At 46.9% G+C, this 19,856-nt stretch overlaps 1 protein-coding gene across 1 annotated transcript in view; it reads left to right on the top strand.

Moving 5' to 3' along the window:
- The window catches only part of LOC137562526 (very-long-chain 3-oxoacyl-CoA reductase-B-like), a 36,294-nt gene that overhangs the window by 11,074 nt on the left and 5,364 nt on the right, over window positions 1–19,856 (top strand). The window contains exons 5-8 of the mRNA XM_068273940.1: window positions 1,777–1,841; window positions 5,518–5,562; window positions 9,426–9,460; window positions 15,211–15,292. Of these exons, the coding sequence (XP_068130041.1) occupies window positions 1,777–1,841; window positions 5,518–5,562; window positions 9,426–9,460; window positions 15,211–15,292 (227 nt within the window). The remainder of the gene's footprint in view (window positions 1–1,776; window positions 1,842–5,517; window positions 5,563–9,425; window positions 9,461–15,210; window positions 15,293–19,856) is intronic.

Here is a 19,856-nt window from a genome sequence, read left to right as displayed (position 1 = left end):
CTGGGATCTATAATGTAGAGAGGTGACTGGATATTATCAGGACAGGATCAGACAGCTCTGGGATCTATAATGTAGAGAGGTGACTGGATATTATTATCAGGATGGGATCAGACAGCACTGGGATCTATAATGTAGAGAGGTGACTGGATATTATCAGGACAGGATCAGACAGCGCTGGGATCTATAATGTAGAGAGGTGACTGGATATTATCAGGACGGGATCAGACAGTGCTGGGATCTATAATGTAGAGAGGGGACTGGATATTATCAGGACGGGATCAGACAGCACTGGGATCTATAATGTAGAGAGGTGACTGGATGATATCAGGACAGGATCAGACAGTTCTGGGATCTATAATGTAGAGAGGTGACTGGAAATTATTATCAGGATGGGATCAGACAGCGCTGGGATCTATAATGTAGAGAGGTGACTGGATATTATCAGGATGGGATCAGACAGCGCTGGGATCTATAATGTAGAGAGGTGACTGGATATTATCAGGATGGGATCAGACAGCGCTGGGATCTATAATGTAGAGAGGTGACTGGATATTATCAGGACGGGATCAGACTGCGCTGGGATCTATAATGTAGAGAGGTGACTGGATATTATTATCAGGAAGGGATCAGACAGCACTGGGATCTATAATGTAGAGAGGGGACTGGATATTATTATCAGGAAGGGATCAGACAGCACTGGGATCTATAATGTAGAGAGGTGACAGGATATTATTATCAGGACAGGATCAGACAGTGCTGGGATCTATAATGTAGAGAGGGGACTGGATATTATTATCAGGAAGGGATCAGACAGCACTGGGATCTATAATGTAGAGAGGTGACAGGATATTATTATCAGGACAGGATCAGACAGTGCTGGGATCTATAATGTACAGAGGTGACTGGATATTATCAGGATGGGATCAGACAGTGCTGGGATCTATAATGTAGAGAGGTGACTGGATATTATCTGGACAGGATCAGACAGCACTGGGATCTATAATGTAGAGAGGGGACTGGATATTATCAGGACAGGATCAGACAGCGCTGGGATCTATAATGTACAGAGGTGACTGGATATTATCAGGACGGGATCAGACAGTGCTGGGATCTATAATGTAGAGAGGTGACTGGATATTATCAGGACGGGATCAGACAGTGCTGGGATCTATAATGTAGAGAGGTGACTGGATATTATCAGGATGGGATCAGACAGTGCTGGGATCTATAATGTAGAGAGGTGACTGGATATTATCAGGACAGGATCAGACAGCGCTGGGATCTATAATGTAGAGAGGTGACTGGATATTATTATCAGGACAGGATCAGACAGCGCTGGGATCTATAATGTAGAGAGGTGACTGGATATTATCCGGACAGGATCAGACAGGGCTGGGATCTATAATGTAGAGAGGTGACTGGATATTATCAGGACAGGATCAGACAGTGCTGGGATCTATAATGTAGAGAGGTGACTGGATATTATCAGGACAGGATCAGACAGTGCTGGGATCTATAATGTAGAGAGGTGACTGGATATTATCAGGACAGGATCAGACAGTGCTGGGATCTATAATGTAGAGAGGTGACTGGATATTATCAGGACGGGATCAGACAGCGCTGGGATCTATAATGTAGAGAGGGGACTGGATATTATCAGGATGGGATCAGACAGTGCTGGGATCTATAATGTAGAAAGGGGACTGGATATTATTATCTGGACATTAGAATGATATGGAATTATTGAGCTAGTTATCTATTTTTTCCTTTTTTCAGTAAACAATGTTGGAATGACGTTTAAGGATATGTTGCGCTATGTTGAATTTAATGATTTAAGCAAGGTAAGTAGCATTTTAAATCACACTAGCAAAAGCTCTGTTGGCCAGAGAAAGAATTTTCTAGAGGTGAGGTTGAACTTAAAAGTTGTGGATTTTTGTTTGGTTGTTTTCTCCCCACTCACCCCACCGTCTGTATGACCTGCCTCACGCGCCACTCTGTCAGCTGTCCTCTCCCCAACATAGCAACACAACATGGAGGATAGCAACGCCTCTGCTGCTCGGCCCTGCACTGTCACCTGAAGGATCAAGTCCTAAACCTGCCGGGCGACTTGCCTCTTATGCTGGGCATACACGATCCGTTTCTGCGGCTCGACTAGCCGCCGGATCAACCCCCGCGCGCGCGCCTGGATCGATTCCCGCTCGTTTCCCGCTATTTTCCGCCTGCGGGTATCAAGCACGGAATTGATCCGGCGGTCATCTGACACGTCGGATATTACCAATCGAGCCATCAGCGGCTCAATTGATAACAAAAAAAATGACCCGTGTATGCCCAGCATCACATGTGTATGAAGCCTAAAGAGACTCTGAAGCGTTATTAAAAATAGCTTTTTACCCTATATTCAACATGGGCATGTTTGCCCCTGCTAGAACGAGGGGTATTTACCCCCCAAATCCCCCCCCCCCCCCCTGCAAAATCCACTACCAACTTGGTCGTAGATTTTGCTGCTCATGGAGGCAGAGCTAATGGCTGTAGCTCTGCCTCCATGCGCGTCTATCAGCCGGCGGATCTCCGCCTCTCCCCGCCCCTCTCAGTGAAGGAAGACTGAGAGGGGCAGGGAGAGGCTGTGATCAGCGCTGAGAGGCAGAGCTGCGGCCATTAGCCCTGTTTCAACAGGAAGCGCTCCCCGGGTGCTACGGAGAGGATTTGGGCGTAAGGACCCCTCGTTCTGCTGCGAGAGAGCTGCGTTTTAGCAGGGGAATATAGGGTAAAAGGCGATTTTTTTAATAACGCTTCGGAGTCGATACTTTATCATTTTTAGATTCTTTAATATAAAACTGCACAGATCAGCAGTTGAAAACGTCAGGAACTCACCCGCCACCCGTAAATAACAAAATCTAAAACGCCGCCCCCCTCCAGGCCATCTTTATTTGAAGTGTTCCTGAGCTCTTTTGCCATAGAGCTTTGAAACACTTAGGGGGAAAGAAAGCCACAGGGAAGGAAAAAGTGTGTGGTATGTGTGGGTGAGAGCGTGTGTGAGAGTGTAGGCGGGATTCTGGGGTGGAGTTTCAGAGCTCTGCAGCTTCACAGGTGGCGGGTGAGTGGCTGCGTTGGGGCCCGTTTCTACTAAATGTGAATGTCACATTAAAAACTGAAACCAATGCAGTTTAATAAAGTTGTTTCCACTGAAAGCGTTTTTCACAAGTCCTGCCATATAGAGCCACATTAGAGCTAGTCCACACTAGGTCCGGAAACGTATCCGTGGCTGCGTTTTTCAGCCCTGATGAGAAACTGAGTCCCGGATACTAATGTTAAAAATAGCAGCAGTCCTCACCCAAAAAAAACCCGGATCCGTCTGCGTTTGCAGGGACCCGTTTTCAAAACCTGAACAGAAGGTCCAGAATTGCTGCATTTTTACGGACCACGGATACACAGATGGGTAGTGAAAAGCAATGAGAAAACGCATCTCCATCTCCACAGGCAAAATAGCACCAAAAACGGATGAGAAAACTGATAGCCTGAACTTTATTATTGGCCCAAAAAATCCTCCCACTACCATCCTAATGATAGAGACGCTTTCTGTCCTTTTTGGGGTAAAAAACTGCACAGAAACTGATGCAAAACTGATGCACTTTGATCAGTTTGCGGTCTGGTGGTACTTCCCCTGATCCCGGACTGCAGTGTCCGTCCTGCAACCGTCCCTAGTGTGGACCTAGCCTTAATCTATGCCATGCACTGATGAGGATCAATCAGTCCGAAACAGTCTGTATGCATGTTGGATTATTATGGCTCTGTACAATTAACAAGCTGACCCATCATTGCATTCCAGCGGTTCTGGAGGTGTGGCTAGCTTACAGGGACAACAATGGATGATTTTCATATTCAGCAGTGATGCATTGTGGAAGACATCCCGTAGCTCACTCCAACCTGAATTATTGCAAATACTTTCTGTTTTAAGAAAGCAAACTTTTGTATTCCATCACATGCATTGTGATACAGAGATTCCTTGATGTCTCTCCCGCTGTACATGGATGAGTAGTATTTTGGCTTTTCTGGAAAAGATCTGAATACTTCTCTCTGCAGAAGTCCTGCTAAGTTGTAAATGTAAAGTCATGCATTTTGGTCGTACCAATGGTCTAGCACCATACAAAATAAATGGGATACAGTTGGGGACATCAAATTTGGAGAAGGACTTAGGAGTACTCATTGACAACAAGTTAAATAATCGCACTCAATGCCAAGCAGCTGCAGCTAAAGATAACAAAATTTTGGGATGCAATAAAAGGGAAATAAAAACTCGAGATGCTAGCATAATATTGCCCCTGTTTAACTCTCTAGTAAGGCCACATCTGGAATATGGAATTCAGTTCTGGGCACCACATTACAAAAAAGATATTGCAGTTTTAGAGCAGGTGCAGAGACGAGCAACAAAATTGATACGTGGGATGGAAGGTCTCACTTATCAAGAAAGGTTAGATAAACTGGGTTTATTTAGTCTTGAGAAAAGACGCCTTAGAGGGGATCTAATTAACATGTATAAATACATAAGAGGGCAATATAATAGCTTGGCGGATGAGCTTTTTGTCCCTAGGCCTTCTCAAAGGACTAGAGGACATGAGATTCGCATGGAGGAAAAACGTTTTAGCCATTTATTTAGGAAAGTGTTCTTTACAGTAAGAGTGATTAAGATGTGGAATGCATTGCCACAGGAAGTAGTTATGGCAAATTCTATACCTGCATTTAAAGGGGGCTTAGATGCTTTCCTTGCGTTGAAAGACATCCATGGCTACAATTACTAGGTAATGCCCATTGATGTTGATCCAGGGATTTTATCTGATTGCCATCTGGAGCAGGAGTGCTCTTCCGTGTTCATAATCTCGCCCTTCCTGCTGTGTCTGCACCTTGTACACCCATTGGCTATTACCAGCTATTACCAGCCAATGGGTGTACAAGGTGCAGACACAGCAGGAAGTGCAAGATTATGAACACGGAAGAGCGCTCCTGCTGTGTTTTTATTCTGTGTGGCAATCCATCCGCTCTCGCCGTGGACATCCAGCGGCTGCAGCTATACTCTCCGCCCTCCGCACCAGATCTCTCAGCTGCCCGCTCGCCTTCGGCCCGATCACTGCCGCATCATCGCTGCACTCTCTGAGCCGCTCTCCTCAGCAGGTTAGTCCGCACTGCACACCCCTCACTGATTCTGTGTGGCCATTCATTGCTCCTGCTCTGCTCCCCCCAGGGCTTGGGCTTGCATGAGGGTCAATCATTTTTTCATGTTAGGTAAAAGTTGGGGGGTCGGCTTACATGCGGGTCGGCTTGCTTGCGAGTATATAAGGTATGTTGGCTGAAATTATATTTACCGTTAATCCTTGCAATCTATGTGGTTGATATGAGGGAGCTGCTTGCTAATCAGCAACTATGGAAATTGCATTTAATCTTTAATAGAACAGTGAGTAGATACAAAGCTTGTTTCGGAATTTTATGGAGGGACGTAAAGTGATATTTTTTGTTTTGTTTCAGGGGATTACTGATTTGTTGAACTGTAATGTACAGTCAATGCTGCAGGTATGTTGTATCCTGTGTGTATTTTCCCATAGGAAATAGTGACTCTGGAGATCAGCAGACTCCATCTTTCTTCTCGCTATTGTCTGACGATTAATCAAAGCTTCCATTTCAAACTCTAACTTGCATGTAACCATCCTGTTGATTGAGGCCTCGTTCACATTGCATTCCGCCTGTGTTGGGCGCTTTTTGTGGAATGTTTTTTCCCGATTCCCGGCGATTACCTGCGCTTTCCCCCCCCCCCCCCCCCCCCCCCCGCTTTTTCTAAGCGGGTTTGCCGAGCGATTGTGGTTTATTTTTTTTTTCACTTCCTGAAATCAGTAGCAAAAACGCCTTTAGTGTGAATGAGCCCTGAAAGTATGTAACATAAAAGGCATTTCATCACTTCCAAAGCTTAGGAATTTTAAAACTATATTAAAGAGAACCCGAGGTGGGTTTGAAGAATATTATCTGCATACAGAGACAAGACAAGACAAGACAAATAACATTTATATTGCGCTTTTCTCCTTGCGGACTCAAAGCGCCAGAGCAGAGCAGCAGCCACTAGGGCGCGCTCTATTGGCAGTAGCAGTGTAAGGGAGACTTGCCAAAGGTCTCCTACTGAATTAGTGCTGGCTTACTGAACATGCAGAGCCGAGATTCGAACCCTGGTCTCCTGTGTCAGAGGCAGAGCCCTTAACCATTACACCATCAGCCAACTGCTGGATCTGCCTATACAGCCCAGTCTCTGTTGCTATCCCAAACCCCCCTAAGGTCTTCCTGCACTCTGCAATCCCTCATAAATCACAGCCACGCTGCTGACAAACAGCTTGTCAGAGCTGGCTGTGTTTATCTCTATAGTGTCAGTCTGCTGCTCTCCCCGCCTCCTGCAGAACTCCAGTCCCCACCTGCATCCCTTCCCTCCCTGCTGATTGGAGGGAAGGGACGGGGGCAGGGACCGGAGCTATGCAGGAGGCGGGGGAGCAGCTGAGACTGACACTACAGATGTAAACACAGCCTCACAGCATGGCTGTGATTTATGAGGGATTGCAGAGTGCATGGGGACCTTAGTGGCGTTTGGGATAGCAACAGAGGCTGGGCTGTATAGGCAGATTTAGCCTCTGTATGCAGATAATATTCTTTAAACACACCTCGGGTTCTCTTTAAGATGGCATCTGCTTATGGGAACAAAAGAAATCTCCTAGCCAGGAAGCTGACACTGTACCCTGTTGACCATTGTTATTATGATAATTTAGTATTTATATAGCGCCGACATCTTCCTCAGCGCAGTACAGAGTATATATTGTCTTGTCACTTAACTGTCCCTGTCTGTCTGGAACCGGAACCCAGCTGATGTGGGGTTCCATTGAATCTTAGTAAACCGACAATAAATGGCCTCAATTCACTAAATGGGCCCATACACTGGTCGATGTCAGCCGTCGATCGACCGATTGATTTGATCAAGTCAAATCTGCTGCAACCACATTGTCAAACGTTTGATATTTTACCTCATGGGAAAAATCTAATTTTGAATTCACTAAGGTGTTATAGATTTACATAGATTTGAACATTTTATCGATAAATACAAATATATAACACCTTAGTGAATTTAAAATTAGATTTTACCCATGAGGTAAATTATCAAACGTTTTATAAAGTGTTTGATAAAGCTTAGTGAATTGATAATGTGTTGGGGCATTATAACTTTTTAAGCATTAGCGTACTTCTGCTTTTTTTTTTTTTACACCACAGATGTAGTCGGTACTTTTTTTTTTTTTTTTCCGACTCGAGGTACCAAACATTGCTCCGACTCCGTAGCCCTACTCAAAACCCCATTTTTCCGACAAGCATACACTCTAACTTAGGCCATTCCCCTTCACCCTCTGGCTGAGTTGTGCTCCTTACTAAATATAACCTATAACACACTGCCTCTCTCGCCCTTTTGTGTCTTGGATTTTGCTATACAGGTAGTCCTCGGTTATCGAACGAGATAGGGACAGTCCGCTTGTTCTTAACCTGAATCTGTCCTTAAAGAGAGTCTGAAGCGAGAATAAATCTCGCTTCAGACCTCATATATATATATATATAGCAGGGGCATGTGTGCCCCTGCTAAACCGCCGCTATCCCGCGGCTTAACGAGGGTCCCTGTCCCCCCAAATCCCCTCCGCAATGCAGGGGAGCGCTTCCTGGTTGGGGCAGGGCTAACCGCCGCAGCCCTGCCCCACGCGCGTCTGTCAGCGCGTATCTCCGCCTCTCCTTCACTGAGAGGGGCGGGGGAGAGGCGGCGATGCGCTGCTGATAGACGCGACTGGAGGCAGGGCTGCAGCCGTTAGCCCTGCCTCCAGGAGCGACCAAGCCTGCGACCAAGTGTCGCAGTGGGGGGTTTGGGGGTGAAGGGACCCCCGTTTAGCGGTGCATATGCGGCGGTTTAGCAGGGGCACACATGCCCCTGCTAACTATGAGCTCTGAAGCGAGATTTATTCTCGCTTCAGAGTCTCTTTAAGTCGGGACAGCCACCTTTGCCCCCGTTTTTAAATGCAGAGTTACTGCAGCGGAAGGTAAATAGAGGACATCTCACCTGATCCTCGGCGGTAGAAGGTCCCCTCGGGGTGCCCGGAAGCTGCGCGGTCCGTCCTCTCGCTCCGCCCACTGTTCCCCGGCGGCTTCTGGCTTCTCATGCGGCGCATAATGACGCAATCAGGAAGAGCCCCCTAGTGGCGGCGCCTGCTAACGCGTCATTATGCGCCGCATGTGAAGCCAGAACAGTGGACGGAGCGAGAGGACGGGCGGCGCAGCTTCCGGGCACCACGATGGGACCTTCTACCGCCGAGGATCAGGTGAGATGTCCTCTATTTACCTTCCGCTGCAATAACTCTGCATTTAAAACGGCGCAGAAGAGGTAGTCACCCGGCGGGCGTGATGTCATTGCGACGGGGTGGAGCTATGGTCGCGGCGTTCCTGTCGGCGGGTCGTTCGTAAGTCACGCAGAAATTGGTCACATATATCGATTGGACATATTGCAAGATCTAGGGTCGACCGGCTCGATCAGGTGCGTGGCGGTAACTGCGTTATCGGGGCAAGCAACAAACCCCCCGGTGCTGTCCCTGCTAATGTAAAATGTGCCCGGTGCAGTATACTTCACCTGTCCATGTGCGCCACTGGCCCCGCCTGCAATTCACATACTGCTGATGTAACGTGGGCAGGTGTGTGATGTCACACACACCCACGTATCTGCCAGCAACCACGTGGGGTGTGTATGTGGGTGGAGCCAGCGCTGGACACTGACAGTTAAGGGCCTATTTCCACTATGCATCCAAAATGCAACAGGTTTGTGAATGGAGCTATTTCCATTCAATGCGAAATTGAATATTTGGATGCGATGCGAAAAAAATCTGGATGGTATGCTGCATTTTTTGACATCTGGATGCGAATCGCGGCTAATGTAAGTCAGTGGGGCTGCATTTATTTGCGTTACAAATGTGGAAATGCAAATTTAACCAGCATGCACAGCGTTATTTCCAAGTTAATTATGCTAATGAGTTGCTGGGCTGTACACATGACCGATGATATTGCTAGGCACTTTTCAAATCGCAACGCAAATTTTCACATGAAAGCGCGTATGTGTTTTTAAAAACTGATGCGGATTTCCGGACGCGACTTGAACACATGCTAGTGGAAATAGGCCCCAAAGTATACTGCACTGGGGGACCAGCGGGACACTGCCTCTGTGTATGTACAGGCAATCAGATTCAATCAGAGAGAGATCTGTCTCTTGGTGGATCTGCCCATACACTGTCTGATGTGTGGCTACCTTTACAATCTTGCTTGATAATTTCCCCCAGTGTCTCAGCTCTGCATAATTACTGCACTTTGTATTCTGTTTGTAGATGACTCGCATCGTGCTCCCGAGAATGGTGGAGAGGTAATGACTTCTGTTTTGTATTATCTGGAGTTGGGAAACCAGAGACCTCCGATAGGGCAGAGACACGCTGCAGAGCGCTTTTAATCCATTTTCCTTTTTAATAACAGGCTACCCATTGACTTGCATTAGTTCAGAAACCCGCTAGGAGCGATTTTCTGAGTGCTTTGTGATTTGAAAAGCTCTTGCTAATGTAATGCTATGGGTGTGATTCCCACCTGAGCTATGTGATTTTATAAACATCCCCCATAGCATTGCATTAGCAAGAGCTTTATCAAATCACTAGCGGTTAGAAAACTCTCCTAGTGATTTTCTGGCCTTAAAGAGACCCTGTACTGAAAAAAGTTCCCTTGGGGGGTACTCGCCTCTGTAGAGGGAAGCCTCAGGGTCCCAATAATAGCTGCAGGCAATCCAGCGCTGGCTCCCCCGAAGTCTCCGGCAATCCACGCTCGACAAGGCTTCATATACTTACCTTCCCTGGCTCCAGCGGGGGCGCTGTTGCGACTCTCGGCACGGAGATGGGCGGAAATAGCCAATCTCTGTCAGGTCCGCTCTACTGCTCAGGCGCAGGAGACTTGCGCCGGCGCAGTAGAGCAGGCCGGCAGCGATACTGCGCCTGCGCTGGGAAAGTAAATATTTACATTGCTGCTGTTTGGAGGGGCACAGCGAGACCACCATGGGACACAGGAGGACGGGGGAAGCCTCGATAGGATCCGGAGGCTTCCCCCACTTGCAGTGAGTACCCCCCAGGGGAACTTTTTCTTGTTACAGGTTTTCTTTAATTTCTTTAATGTTGGGGTTAAAAAGCAGAAAAATTGCCACAATGGTGATAAGTCATTGGGAGAGTATTTTTAAACATGAGAATGAATTGAAAAGTGCTTGTCAGGGTGTCTCTGCCCCAATAGACTGGCCCAAAACTGCTTTTCCCGGTGATCGTGCTGAGAAGCTCAGGAAGAATAAAAGATGTAAAGTCACAGTTACCATCACAAATATTTCACATTACAGTCGCGCTGATGCCAGGAAGTCTTCTCAGTCAGCTTTGTCGTGAATGATGGGCATAGGACCAGAAAGTCCTCTCTGCTCTAAAAAGATACACAACAGCATAATAACCTTTAAACAAAAAGCATGTATTTGTTACAGCTGATACAAATCCTAAAATAAATCTGCAGTTTCTACTTCCTGATTCATGGAAGCAGACATATTGTTAACAGCCTGTGCTTTCAAATGGGTTTATCTGCTGTGGCAGTCATGTGACACAGGGGAGAGATCAAATTACAACCTGTGATTAGACACAGATGTGGGGGAATTAGACAGCCTAAACTCTCTAAATACATCCAAGGTGCATTTCTCTATGTTTTTCCTTCTGTCCTGTGCAAGAGTTCAGCTCCACTTTAAAGTGATACTGAAGCGACTCTTGGGCGCCTCTATCCTTATGAGTCCAAATAATAGGTGAATAAAACAAAGGAAAGCTGAGAGATTCTAAATAACACAGCAGGGGAAGTCCTGTTTTGGTTTCTAAGTGAGAGCAGTAAGGTTTAGTAATGTCCTTTTCATCACTGGCGTAACAATAAGGGAAGCAGCCCCTGCCCCCTAGGGGGCCCGCTCATGGCCATTTTGGGGGGGGGGGGGGCAGGAGGGGTCGCAGCATAAGGGGAGAGCTTTGCACATCAGCGGAGAGGGAGGACAGTCCCCCCCTCACCTCGGGCTCTCCCCTATGCGCTCCCCTCCTGCATCTATCTAAGTGGCAGCAGCGTCGGCGGCGGCAGCTATAATTGCCTCCATTCACCACCAGAGATCTCCGATCTGCAAGGGCTTCACATTTCTTCCTGTTAAAACAGGAAGTAATGTGAAGCCTTTGCAGATTTGAGACCTCCGTGGTGAATGGAGGTGATTATAGCTGCTGCCACTTAGATAGATGCAGGAGTGGAGCGCAGAGGGGAGTGCTGGAGGTGAGGGAGGGGGGGTGGGGGACTGTCCCCCCTCCCCGCTGATGTGCAAAGCTCTCCCCTTATGCTGCGACCCCTCCTGCCCCCCCAAAACGGCTGGGGGGGGAGGGTCGCTCAAATTCTTGCAGAGGGGCCTGGGGACTTCTAGTTACGCCTCTGCTTTTCATCCAGGGTTGTAACTACAAAGTCTGTCTTCAGCAGAGTCCGCGCCATCCAAAGTAAATATAAGCCCTTTATTGAGATGAAACGTGATGTTCCTGGCTGGGAACCAGGAACATCCTGATTTAACTCAATAAAGAGCTTCTATTTACGTTGGATGGTGCCGACTCTGCTGAAGTCTTGTACACTTACGGGCGGATTCATGATGCTCCATGACAGCACCGCAAACTAAATTCAAGGCTGCACGCTACACTCACTCTTGCAGCGTAGCGTGCCTTCCTTAGTTACGTGCGCAGCGCTGCTCACATAGCAACACGAGTTCCTTTAAATGCCGGCCACTGCTGTGAAGTCATGGAGATCGTGCTGCTATAGCAACGCAGCTTCATGAATCGGGCCCCAAGTGCCTGAGTGTGCAAAGGCACTGTGAGTCTTGGTACATCCACCTTGCTTGCCACAAAAACTAGTTCTGATAACTACAAATCATGCGGCTCCCCCTGAAAAACTTAGATGAGGCCCCCCCAATGTTTGCACCCTTTTCCCTGTCTACCCCTTGTGACCATCACAGGCTGGGGTCTCATCTTGCATGCGCAGAAGATCCAGACTGGACCCGACTGAGCCTGTTACCGGGGCTGATCGCGGGAGGACGGTGAGGGACTCAGACGAGCTTATGGGGCTGGAGGAAGCACCGGGTAGGTATAAAATCTTTAAACTTTAACATCTCCGGTTTACTTCAAGTGCCCATTCACACTTGGGCGATTAGCGCACATTTACTGTGAATCGCCAGTGATCGCTAGCACTTTTAAAAGCGCTAGTGCACTTAAAAGTATATGTCGGTGATCTCACTGCTACGATCGCCAGCGATTCGCGGTAAACACAAACGTGCTACAAGCAGCATTTTTAGAGTGATTGCATTGTATTTAAACCACGGTTGCTAAAATGTACAGTAATTTTTTTCCGCGCGTTTTAGCCCTAGCGTTTTGCGATCGTAAGTGTGAATGAGGCCTAAAGGCACTTACTTTTTCATTTTGGTACCAGTACACTTAGTACTACAGCCTCCTTCCTCCCCGGGGTCTGAACTCCTAAGCAAGGTTCCTAGTTAAACTTCCAAAGCACGAGGTTATATATAAAACCCCTCCTTGGTCCTACTAGCCTGCACTCCTTGGTAGAACTCTACTCAAGGTGTGGTACGAAGTTACTTATCCCTGAGCGGCACAATATCCAAACCCGGAGGTTTCTGTGAAAGAGCAAGGCACATATTGGACTGCATCAACCGTCTAAAACTGTGTGTTACTGCATGTCTTGCTTATCTTGCTTGTATTATATGTTATTGTCTTATGCCTGTCTTGCTTGCACTATGGCTATTGTCTTATGCCAATCTCTGTCCTTGCTATTGTTGCCACTGCCATGTGAACCACAACCAATTCCGGGTACGACCTCGGTCGCACTTGGCGAAATAAAGATTCTGATTCTATTATGCATTAAAGGGGAACTTCAGCCTAAACATACTGTCATTAAGTTACATTAGTTATGTTAATTAGAATAGATAGGTAATATAATCTCTTACCCACCCTGTTTTAAAAGAACAGGCAAATGTTTGTGATTCATGGGGGCTGCCATCTTTGTCATGGGGGCAGCAATCTTTTTGGTTGAAAGGAGGTGACAAGGAGCAGGAGACACAGTTCCAACTATCCTGTGTCCTGATTACCCCTCCCAGCTGCACACGCTAGGCCTCAAATGTCAAATTCAAAATGTAAAAAAAAAAAAAAAAAAAATTTGCACCAAAACAGCAGAATGAGAGCAACAACATCAGAAGTCCCATCATGCTTTGCACAGCATTAGGGGAAAAAAGCCCGGGCAGTTTTATTCTGTGCAGCTAAAAATGAGACTTGTATAAGAGAAACAAAGTTCTGATGCTGTGAAACTGTTAAAGAAACACCAAGCCTTGTCATTGCTGCTGAGTCGATTTTTAGACTGAAGGTTCACATGTCACCCAATGCTTTCTGTGCTTGCGGCTTTTTTATCTGGTTTAATGATGGTACACCGTTCAATTTCCCATCAGATCGGCTGGTCAAATTGATCATTTCAGACAGGTCCAATCTGATTTGATTGTTTTTCTGATCACTTGTATACAAAATTGATCAGAAAAACAATCAGAAATCAGATCGGACCTATTTAGTTATAGTATTTATAAAGTGTGCTGTACATTAGTTTAGGGGACAGACAATATTTAGGGGTGACATACAGCAATAAGACAATACAGGAATACAAGAAAACCAGATCACGCAGCACAGTATGAGTACAAGGTAATGCTTAGTCAGTCACTGGATGGGAGGCAAGTCGAGTTCACTCAATAGTTCACTCAGATTCATAGGATGAGTGTACGGTAATGGAGGTGTGTAATCGAGTAGGAGACATAAGGAGGAGGACCCTGCCCGAAGGCTTACAATCTAGAGGGAGAGGTAGGGACATGAAAGGTAGGGGGCCAGAGTCCAGCTGTGGGTTTAGCGCACTAGTGAAGGGGGGTAGGCCAGAGTAAAAAGGTGAGTTTTGAGGGCCTTCTTGAAGATGTTGAAGGGAGAAACCCTAATGGGGGTAAGTAGGGAGTTCCATAGTGTTGCAGCAGCTTTTTAAGAAATCCTGTAAGCGTGCATGGGACTGGGTGATGCGGGGGGCAGTCAGGCAAAGTTCATTGGAAGAGCAGAGTGAGCGACTAGGTGTGTACCTCTGAGTAAGATCGGAAATGTAAGTTGGGCAGGTTTTGTGGACAGATTTGTAGGTCCGACACAGTATCTTGAATCTGATTCTGGACTGGATAGGAAGCCAGTGGAGGGATTCATAGAGGGGAGCTGCTGTGGTGGAGCGATGGGAGGAGTGGATAATTCTGGCTGCCGCATTCATAATAGACTGCAGTGGGGCTATTCGGGTCATAGGGAGACCAGAAGGGCATTGCAGTAGTCAAGGCGGGAAATTATGAGGGCATGGATGAGGAGTTTGGTGGTGGCAGAGGTCAGGAAAGGGTGGATCTTGTAGATGTTACGAAGGTGGAAGTTTCAGGACTTTGTGAGGATTTGGATGTGGGAAGTGAAGGAGAGTGCGGAGTCCAGGGTGACACCCAGACAGCGGGCTTGAGAGGTAGGGTGAATAGTAGTGTGGTTAACAGTGACCTGCACATCTGGGAGGTCCAGGGATGACTGGGGTGGGAAGATCATAAATTCCGTTTTGTCTAGATTTAGTTTTAGGAACCTAGCGGACATCCAGGAGGAGATGGCAGATAGGCAGGAGGAGACCTTGTCCATGGTAGTGGTGGATATGTCAGGGGTGTGGAGATAGATTTGAGTGTCATCTGCATACAGATGATAGTTAAAACCCATGGAGGAGATAACCTTGCCAATGGAGGATGTGTATAGGGAGACAGCGGGCTTGAGAAGTAGGGCGAATGGTAGTGTGGTTAATAGTGACATTCACATCTGGGAGGGTCCAGGGTGGGAATATCATAAATTCCGTTTTGTTTCAGGAACCTAGCGGACTGGTAAATAATCCATTCGCCCTGTCTGACTGGAAATGGCATGGTGTGTACCAGGCATTACAGTTTCTGTGAACTGGTCCTTAGGTGATAAAAATGACATTTTTGTTTTTCCCTCTCCCCAGGAAGAAGGGCCTGATAATAAACATGTCGTCTGGGGCCGGTGCTGTCCCATATCCGAGAGTATCCGTGTATTCGAGTACTAAGGTATGATCTATCCACTGGCCATCCAGTAATGGAGATAACCATTTACAAGCACATGCCAAGCTGCCAAGGGCGTAGCTATCTTACAGGGAACCGAGCAGCATTTTTAGCCAACAGGGCACCTCAATAACACCTTAAAAATGCATACTAACAATGTGGCTCATTACTAAAAATTTCATTCAGCCTCTTCTTTTTACATTGAAATGTTTGTTATAGGCATTCATTGCTCTACTTCCACGGGCCTGCTGTCTGCAGAAAGAGCAGGCAGATAAGGACTGCTGTAATTAGCAGTAGCTACCAGCAAACAAAGGCTTTCATCAGCAGGGGGTGGGGAGATTTACTTCAAACAGTTTAGAGAGTCCCACTTGTTTACATTCACACCTTCCACTGGATAAATAAGGGCAGAGGAAAGGGGAGGGGGAAAATGGCAGCTCCTACAGCTATTAGAAACCAGGACAAACTGCAGAAAAAAGGTTGCTTGATCCATGTCTGGCATATGGGGAAATAAAGGGTGAACACGTTGGTTCCAGCACAGGAGATTTTGGTGTAGCCGGCGCAAACATAGACCGTAATAGGAATTACAGCTATAGCGGCGCTCAGTGAGTAACTTCGGCGGCGTCAGACGACGGAGCTGCAGTTACTTTTAACCAGTTCAGCCTATCTGGACGAACTTACTCCCGCGCGCCGCTAGCCCCCCGATCGGTGAATGGGAATATAATTCCCATTCACCGATGTAAGTCCCCCGGAGAAATACTGACGCTTTCTATTCAGAGAGCGCGGTATTTCTGCCCCCAGGAAACTTTACCATCTTCTTTTTAGTTCCTAGATGCGAGATCGTTCGCATCCAGGACTTTTTTGACTGTGGCCATCTTGTGGCCAAATAGTAAACTGCACCCACATACATTTTTTATTAAACAATTATATTATTTTACATTAAAAATAAGCTGTTTCCCTCCCACACCAAAAATTACCCAAATACATTTTTTATTAAAAAAATAAAATAAAAAAAATACAATAAAAAAACAAAAACAACTTAAATAGTTACCCAAGGGTCTGAACTTTTTAAATATGCATGTCAAGAGAGTATGTTATTATATTATTTTAAATTCTAAGCTTATAAATAGTGATGGACGCAAATTGAAAAAATGCACCTTTATTTCTAAATAAAATATCGGCGCCATAAATTGTAATAGGGACATCGTTTAAACGGTGTAATAACCGGGACAGATGGGCAAATAAAATACATGAGTTTTAATTACGGTAGCGTATATTAATTTCAAACTATAATGGCCAAAAACTGAGAAATAATGATTTTTTTTTTTCATTTCTTTCTTAATCTTCCTGTTAAAATGGATTTAGAAAAAAATAATTCTTAGCAAAATGTATCACCCACAGAAAGCCTAATTAGTGGCGGAAAAAACAAGATATAGATCAATTCATTGTGATAAGTAGCAATAAAGTTATAGGCGAATGAATGGGAGGGTAACGTTGCTCGGATGCATGAGATTTTCGGCACTGCGGCGCTGAACCGGTTAAAGCCGCCGGGACTTGTGCAGCAGCAGCAGAATCAGCCATATACCGGCTGTATCCTGCGCCCAAGTCTCCCGGCGGTGATTTCATTTGTACTCAGTAAAGAGGACATGATACCGCCTTCTTACCCAGCTATCGTCCTTTTAGGGCTAGCTCACACTACAAAGCGCAGCCGCTTAGTAATTGTGATTTGTAAAGCAACTTTTCCAAGCGATTTTGTATTAATGTGTGATTTTGCAGGATTCTTTCAAGCACAATCATTCAAGAAACGACGCATGCTATGCTATTGTGGTTGAATACAAATCTCAATGCAGCAGTGGGATCCCCCTCATAGGGTTCCACTGTACTAGCGCTTTGCCGATCACCAGCAAACAGCAAGAACCCCAACAGTGCCGCTAGGTGAACTAGCCCTAATGCGGGCTGCCGTGGTCACGTGGCTGCTCATGCAGAGCGTGTTTTTACGCTTGCGCACAAAACTCTAATGCTTGTCACGCAAGTATATGTAGGTAACTTAGGCAATAACTAAAAAGCCATAACCCACTACAAGCATGTGTACTGCAGTATACACAGAACCAGGGCACCACCGACCAACAGGTAAGAATGGTACTTCATAACACTTACACTATTTCTGAAAGCTGCTGATGTGACATAGGCCAACACAACAAAGCCCTAGTGACCTGTTCACATTATGGTGCTCTCATGATCTCACCTGTGGCATCCTGTTTGATACAGCTGAGCTGCAGACAGTGCAGAACTCCCTGTGCACATGCTGCTGCAGAATGTTGCATGCATTTGCAATGAGAGTCCTGTCATCTGCAATCAGCCTGCACCCTCCAATAAGAGTAAGGCTTCGTTTCCATGCCCCATGGCTCTGCGCTGCGCGTCACTCCCGGCGGGGGGCGGGGGATTGCATTCCCTTCCATTATACTGAATGGGATCGCAGGCTGAAACACCCCAAAATGCAGGCAACCATGCGCGGTGATTCAGTGGTGAATCGCCATGCATGAATGGAACCGGCAGACAGTGCAGTCCCTGCGATTGCGTTTCCATAAGCTCGCCTGAAAGCACGCCATATGGAAACGGGCCCCGACACAAGATTGAGTGGTTACCATTCATCTATGTTGGAATTTGCATGCCTGTTATGAAGGTGGTTTTCACAGCAATTTGATAAGCACAATCGGATTTCCTGAGGAATCAAGTGTTGTTTTTTGTGTTTTTCGAGCAAGAAATCCGATTGGCTTTCCCATTTTTTTTCAATATGAGTGGTGGATTTTTCTTAGCAATTTTTATGAACATTGAATGGTGTAGGGTAGATTGTCAATTTCTTAATATATATATACAGGTAGTCCCCGGGTTACGAACGCCCGACTTACGAATGACCCGCCGATACAAACGCCGCGACCATAGCTCCGCCCCGCCGCATGACGTCACGCCCGTCGGGGACTACCTGTTCTGCCCTGTTGAAAATGAAGAATATGGGCAGCGGAAGGTAAATAGAGGCCTACTCACCTGATCCTCGGTGGTAGAAGGTGCCCTCGTGGTGCCCGGAAGGTCCGCAGCCCGTCCTCTCGCTTCCTCCACTGTTCCCTGGCGGCTCCTGGCTTCACATGCGGCTCTTCCTGATTACGTCATTATGAGGACGGGCTGCGGACCTTCTGGGCACCATGAGGGCACCTTCTACCGCCGGGGATCAGGTGAGTAGACCTCTATTTACCTTCCGCTGCCCATATTCTTCTTTTTCAACGGGGCAGAACAGGTAGTCCCGACTTACGGACAGATACAGGTTAAGAACGAGTGAACAGTCCCTATCTCGTTCGTTAACCGAGGACTACCTGTATATACACCCAAGCATTTTTCTCAGAGGTAGAGGGGTGTGTGTGTGTGTGTGTGTGTGTGTGTGTGTGTGTGTGTGTGTGTGTGTGTGTGTGTGTGTGTGTGTGTGTGTGTGTGTGTGTGTGTGTGTGTGTGTGTGTGTGTGTGTGTGTGTGTGTGTGTGTGTGTGTGTGTGTGTGTGTGTGTGTGTGTGTGTGTGTGTGTGTGTGTGCGTGTGCGCGCGTGCGCGCGTGCGCGCGTGCGCGTGCGTGCGTGCGTTCACAAAAAGTATGGTGCATGGCCCCTTTTGTTGGTGAAATCAAACCCTCTTTGTGCTTGATCGCTTTGCCTGTAGTAGCGTGTAGCTTCCACCATTGCTGGGTCTTGTGTGATAACTGTTACCTTGCATTGTTCCTTTGCGTACGTCTGCTATTCCTGCGGTAATCCAATAGCAGCGTTCCCTCCAGCCCTGTTGTGCAGACTTCGCCACTGCAGCTCATGCGATTGGCACTCCCTTTATCCTACTGTGTGGAAGTTACCATAGCTGCGGTTGCCAATCCAGTTGCTACCGTTGCCATGGTAAATATTCCTTTCGGTCTTGTTTATTGTGGCGGTTACCTGAAGCTGCAATCTTCCTCCCTGCTTTTTGTCTGTTTTACTCCTGCTGTGATCTGAGTCGGCTCCTCCACAGTGCATTCCACACTACTTCCTGATATTACCCAGCATTGCCTGTCCTTGCCCAGTAGTGTCTGATAGTATCTCTGTCTTCCATCAGTCTCTATACCTTGTGCACTTAAAGGCCAGGGTGTAACCGAGTGCTGGGCCGACACACTTATCATTCCTTGGCTGAGGTGAAGCGTGCTGAGATTGAGGCAGGGTCGCCTTCAGGGCATCACAGGAGGGCCAGCTGTATGGGGCCCAAGTGAATCTGGGGCTCAACAAACAGTGCCACACGTGGACCTCAGCTGCAGTCTGTGTCTGTCGGTGTCTATCCTTCTGGCGGCCCATTCATGTGATGAGGTGTCGGGAGATTCATCCAGGTGTTACCTTAGTCAAGCAGTGATTAAAGTAAATCTGAGGCAAATGGGAGAAAGGGATTTTTACTTACCTGGGGTTTCCTTCCAGCCCCCTGTACTTTGTCAGCTTCCTTTGATACTCTTTCAGTCCACTCCGTTGCGCTCCTGAGAAGTCCATACAATCCAGCTGGGTCGCAGTGCACTGCACA

This window comes from Hyperolius riggenbachi, chromosome 3 (genome assembly GCF_040937935.1).
Source record: "Hyperolius riggenbachi isolate aHypRig1 chromosome 3, aHypRig1.pri, whole genome shotgun sequence".
Classification (NCBI taxonomy): Eukaryota; Metazoa; Chordata; class Amphibia; order Anura; family Hyperoliidae; genus Hyperolius; species Hyperolius riggenbachi.
The sequence above is the reverse complement of the archived record's forward strand: the minus strand, read 5'-3'. Positions and strand labels throughout refer to the sequence as shown.